The 5,755-nt window shown below is 40.9% G+C and overlaps 1 protein-coding gene across 1 annotated transcript; it reads right to left on the reverse strand.

Annotated features, from left to right (window-relative positions):
- Positions 1–2,311: 2,311 nt before the first annotated feature.
- LOC128119967 (olfactory receptor 6C4-like) lies at positions 2,312–3,250 on the reverse strand. Its single transcript, XM_052753739.1, has one exon. The coding sequence runs from the start codon at positions 3,248–3,250 to the stop codon at positions 2,312–2,314; it is 939 nt and encodes a 312-aa protein (XP_052609699.1).
- Positions 3,251–5,755: the final 2,505 nt, after the last annotated feature.

Below are 5,755 nucleotides of genomic sequence, written 5' to 3' on the forward strand. Positions count from 1 at the left end.
GAGAATGGGGAAGTAGTTCTTCAGGCTCTGCAGGAATAATATTAAGATTGTATTTCCATGGAAATTTGTGTTTGTGTCACCCTCCATTTCTCTCTGGCTTCCTCCAGCATGCTGCAAGAGCAATCATTTTAAAAACAGTTATCAATAAACACAAAATGTCTCTGTATAAGTGGGATTGTGGTATTAGGGTGAAACCCCTTATAATCTAGTTGGAGACATACAGGATTTAGTTAAGGAAGAATGACCCTACATAGTGAAAGAATTTTAGTGACTGAATGACTTGTCCCAGCAGGAGTCAGAATTATGCTCTTGGGATTAGGTTTTTATTAAGAGTCCACTATGGAAAACTAGGCAGACTAGAATTTTTTTTTTTTTTTTTTTTTTTTTTTTTTTTTTTTTTTTTTTTTTTTTCTTTTTTTTTTCGAGACAGGGTTTCTCTGTGTAGCTTTGCGCCTCTCCTGGAACTCACTTGGTAGCCCAGGCTGGCCTCGAACTCACAGAGATCCGCCTGGCTCTGCCTCCCGAGTGCTGGGATTAAAGGCGTGCGCCACCACCGCCCGGCTGGCAGACTAGAATTTACTTGAGAGCATTTTCTCAAAGTATGGGTCTCACCTTCCAGTAAGGACTGAGGTTGCTCTTAGAACTTAGAAAAAGTGATATCCAATGTTCAGTGATATGGTAATACCTTAATTTCAATGAAAGATGATAAAGGAATGAACAAAGGGATTGAGTAAAGTAAGAGTGATATAATGGATACATAAGAGCATGAGAGTCACTAAAATATTTGCCCCTTATGAGGCCCTCCATCTACCCAGGATATGAGGTTGATGTTTTTGAGGAGGCACCAGAACCACCAAGATTCAGTGATGGTTTTTGTTCCCAAAGGATAATGGTAGGAGGAGTGGACGCAGAGACAATACGAACTGACCTATTAGAACCCAGATGGCTCTGTGTGTACAGGAACTCAGGCTGCCATGACTACAATGATTGGCAAGGTCAAAGAAGCATCCAAGAGATCTTAAATGCTGGGTATTGTGGATATAGTAGAACATGACAAAGCACCCTAAATACTCACCCTAACTTCTCCAGAAATCATCTTTTATGTGTTATCTAAATCTCAAGCATGCCCTTGCTTCGCTTTCTCTTAGCAGATTTCTATTACCACCAAGATTGCCTAAGAATTTTCTTTTTCTGAGTCTTCCTTTAAAACGAGTCCAGATAATTCCATCATAAGAGTTTTCATTTTGTTCTCAGGAAACAGTTAGAAATGTTCTTGGGAGTACTCATGAAACCTAATGCTGTATAATAGGAAATGACTTTGCAAGATGTCTGTATGTTTAAAGAGATGCCTTAAAAAATACACCCCCCCTCTGTGTGTATGTACTTGCCTATCTGTGAGGGTGTAGAGGCCAGATGTTGACATCTGGTGTCTTTCCTCAAGAGCTTGCCAACTTATTATTTGAGACAGGATTTCTCACTGAGCATGTGGCTTCCCTTTTAGGTCAATGACCAGTGAATATCTGGAATCAGCTTGTCTTTGGCCCTTTCTTGCATGTTAGGGTTACCGGTGTAAGCCACCATGCCCAGCTAGTACATAAGTGCTGGGAATCTGAACACAGGTTCAGATTTTCAAAGCCAACACTCTATCTACTGAGCCATCTCCTCAGCCAGAGAGGCAATCTTTTTTGTTTTCAATTTCAATTTTTTTTTTTTCTGAGAGAGGGTTTCTTCGTGTAGGTTTGGTGCCTGTCCTGGATCTCGCTCTATAAACCAGCCTGGCCTTGAACTCACAGAGATCCTACTGGCTCTGTCTTCTGAGTGCTGGGATTAAAGGTGTGCACCATCACTGCCCGGCTCAGAGAGGTAATCTTAAGAATTATCAGAGTAAGAAACTCTAGAAACCAATTGTTTAAAGCCCAAAGAAAAGTGATCTAGAAAAGAATTTTCTGCATAGTATAATAATCTCTTCTGAGAAAGAGGTAGCAATTTCTAACACAGTGTATTTGCATTTTTGATGATTATCAATTGAGGTGTCAAGAGATTATGATTGAAATAATACAGGTGCAGTCATTAGGCTGATCCTCCAGTTTATGACAAGCAATAGAGTTTTAGCTAGTTGTATTCTGTATACAGTGTGCCAAGATAATTTTTCTGCCCCTTTCGTTCTTTAAAGGTAGATAGCAGAAAGTCTTGAACTGGTTTGAAACAGACTGTAGACACCAGCTCACACCAAGCTTCCCTGAGAATTCACTTCAACAAAGAGGAGGCATAGCCTGAATGTCACCCAACATTTCCATTTATTTTGAGGCCACTAAAAGGAATAAAGATGCACTATTTTTGTGATCACATCATTGAAAGCTTGTTTTACTTGCTTATTCCTTAGGGTGTAAATGAAGGGGTTCAGCAAAGGGGCAACTGAGGTATTGAGCACAGCCACACCCTTATTGAAGGCAACTCCTTCTGTTGCTGAAGGCTTTATGTACATGAAGATGCAGCTTCCATAAGAGAGGGAGATGACAACCATGTGGGAGGAACACGTGGAAAAGGCCTTCTTCCTCTGCTGTGCAGAAGGGATCTTCAGAATGGTCCTGATGATGTGAGTGTAGGAGAGAATCACCAGCACCAGGGTGACTATCAAGGTCACAACTGCTAAGAGAAAGTCAAAGCATTCCAGCAGCCTTGTGTCTGAACAAGCTATTTCTATGAGGGGTCCATAGTCACAGTAATAATGATTGAGCACATTGGATGCACAGAAGTCCAGCTGACTGGTCAAGATGATTGGGAATAAGATGATTAGGAAGCCACTCAGCCAAGAGCAGAGGACCAGCAGGGTGCAGACCCTGTTGCTCATGATGGTGGTGTAGTGCAGGGGTTTGCAGATGGCCACATAGCGGTCATAGGACATGACAGTCAGAAGGTAAAACTCAGTGGCTCCAAAGAAGATGGCAAAGAAGTACTGAGTGAAGCAGCCTGCAAAGCTGATGGTCTTAATTCCTGTAGAGATGCTGAAGAGCATTCGAGGAGTGAAAGTGGATGTGAAGGAGATTTCCAGGAAGGAGAAGTTCCTGAGGAAGAAGTACATGGGTGTCTGGAGGTGGGAATCCAGCAGTGTGAGGATGATGATGGTGAGATTTCCCATAATGCTGAGAATGTATGTGAGGAGGAGAAATAGGAAAACACAGATTTGAAGCTCTGGTGCATCTGTGAGTCCCAGGAGAATGAATTCATTGAACGTCTGATTTTTTATCATCTGCTTTGATACCCTGTGAAGCTGAGAAAGAGAGAAATGGGTGATGAAGGTGAACTGAGTTTAGCAGTACAGAGAGGAAGTCTCAGAGTTCTCCTGAAAGTTGTTTTTTGGAAATCCATCTGGATCCAAACACCATGTCTGCTGGTTTCAAACGTGCCCTTCACAAAGTCTCTCTTAAAATGTGCATCCTATGTCTCGGTTGAGAGCAGTGCCATGACCAACTGGGCTTTCCTGGGTGCATCTTCTTCAGTTTTTCTTTTTATGCCTTATTCTTACTTCAAATCTCAGAGGATGTGATAGCGCCTCCCATCTCTCCCCAGCCTTAGTTTCTTGATGATCCACTCTATTGCTGTCATCTCCAACACATTCGCCACCTGCTTTACTCTGTGTATTCTATTCTGCTTTAATCTCTGTTTGCTAACAACCCACAGCGCAGGGCAGGATGGAGTTCCCATTCTCTCTCCATCTCCCTGTCTCTCTCTCCTTTTCACCCCCCTGTTTATGTGTTTTAGGTTTTGTGCCTAGGACAGAGCTAAAAAAAAAAAAAAAAACTTCAAATACTGAATTCTGTATGAATCTCTTCCTTCCTTCCTTCCTTCCTTCCTTCCTTCCTTCCTTCCTTCCTTTCTTTTTCTTTCTTTCTTTCTTTCTTTCTTTCTTTCTTTCTTTCTTTCTTTCTTTCTTTCTTTCTTTCTTTCTTTCTTTCTTTCTTTCTTTCTTTCTTCTCTCTCTCTCTCTCTCTCTCTCTCTCTCTCTCTCTCTCTCTCTCCCTCCCTCCCTCCCTCCCTCCCTCCCTCCCTTTTTTTTGTTTACTGTAATGGCATTGTTATTCAAGATTTTCAATATTTTTATGAAGGGTTTCCCAAGCTCTCCCACAGGCTCTTTCAGTATTTGCTAACTCTGTTAGAGGAGACTTTGGAAAGATTTTCTTGTGGTAGTTGGGTTTCTGGAACACCTTCTCTTCATTAGTATTTTGCTTTTGGATAATTTCTCTGCTTTTTCTTTCAAAGCTTCATGTTCATATCTAATCAGATATGAATGGATTCAGAATCTAATGGAATCAGCATAAGCACACACATGTCAATGTGCACATATTTTCATTTCATTCTTCTGTTAATAAAATATTGTAAACAATAAAATTATATGAATAGGTAAATGACAAAATTATAATTGTTTCTATGGTGGAATAATATAGGGAATTTATATTTTGTGACTTAGATATGACTATAATATATCATTAAAATATATTTTGTGACTTTGATACAACTATAATATATCATTAAAATAGCAAGCTGTCCCCCACCACACAGTGTGATTCTATCTTTGTGTGCACAGACTAGCGTTTGGAAAAATCCCAGTGGCCAGGATTGGTTCTTTTTTGTAAAGACTTTTCTTTTTACTTCATGGTTACCTTGACTATTAGAAATGTTTAAAACAGGTCAAAATGTGTTCTTTAATAAGAAAAGTTGCAGAGTGTAGTAGAAAACATTCTTATTCAGATGTCTTTAGCCCCAAGGAAGGGTGGACATACTCACTTTTTAACACAGGAAAGGTACTGAGGGATTTGCCTCTGGATGTTAGGTGGGGTGAGTCAGAATGGAGAGGTTGGATGAGCATGGATGCTGGAATAGTAACTAGTACTAAAATGTAGTTTTTTTTTTTTTTGAGACAGGGTTACTCTGTGTAGCTTTGGAGCCTGTCCTGGAACTCGCTCTATAGACCATGCTGGCCTTGAACTCACAGAGATCCTCCTGCCTCTGCCTCTTGATTGCTGGAATTAAAGGGGTACACCACCACTGCCCGGCTAAAATTTAGTTTTTAATACTAACCTCTTCCCTGATTTCTCACAAAGCACAGATTCAGGCTTCTGGATTCTTGGTGCTGTGAGTCAGAATGGAGACATCAGATGTAGATGGAATTTGTTACACATTGGAACATTCCTATCTGAACAAAACGTGTGCACTCCTTTCTCACAAAGCACAGGTACAGGCTTCTGGGGAGGTTGTCTGAAAGAAAGATTCTAGATCTCCTCGTCTTTAACCAGTCACTTACTGCCCCTTTCATTGGTCCACACAGACTCCACCTGTAATTCCCGAAGATGCTGCCTATTGAAAGCAACAGGATACAGGAACAGTGAACCCTTGAGAGTCTCACTGCTTGTATTTTGTCTGAAGGGTGGTCATGGGCTTCTTTCCAACTTTATATCAGATTCAATAATGTACTTCTTGTTTAATTTACTCAACAGAGACCATTGGAGGATAAGCGATTGCCTTGAGACTCAGGCCCAGGAAATGCTAATTATCCTCTCTCAAAAATGGTACTGGGAATTAAATCTAACAGGTAACTAGGGAAGATGCTCCAAACAGACCCATGAGGGAGCTGCCTCCACGTATGAGTCAGAGTAATAGCCTTGTGGGAACTGAAGCAATAACCGTGGAAGTGGGAGAAAGTGAAGTGTTTTACCCAGGGTTCTCTAAGAAAACAGAACTAATAGTTTGTTTTTGT

This window comes from Peromyscus californicus, unplaced genomic scaffold (genome assembly GCF_007827085.1).
Source record: "Peromyscus californicus insignis strain IS unplaced genomic scaffold, ASM782708v3 Scaffold_24__1_contigs__length_46423439, whole genome shotgun sequence".
Taxonomy (NCBI): Eukaryota; Metazoa; Chordata; class Mammalia; order Rodentia; family Cricetidae; genus Peromyscus; species Peromyscus californicus.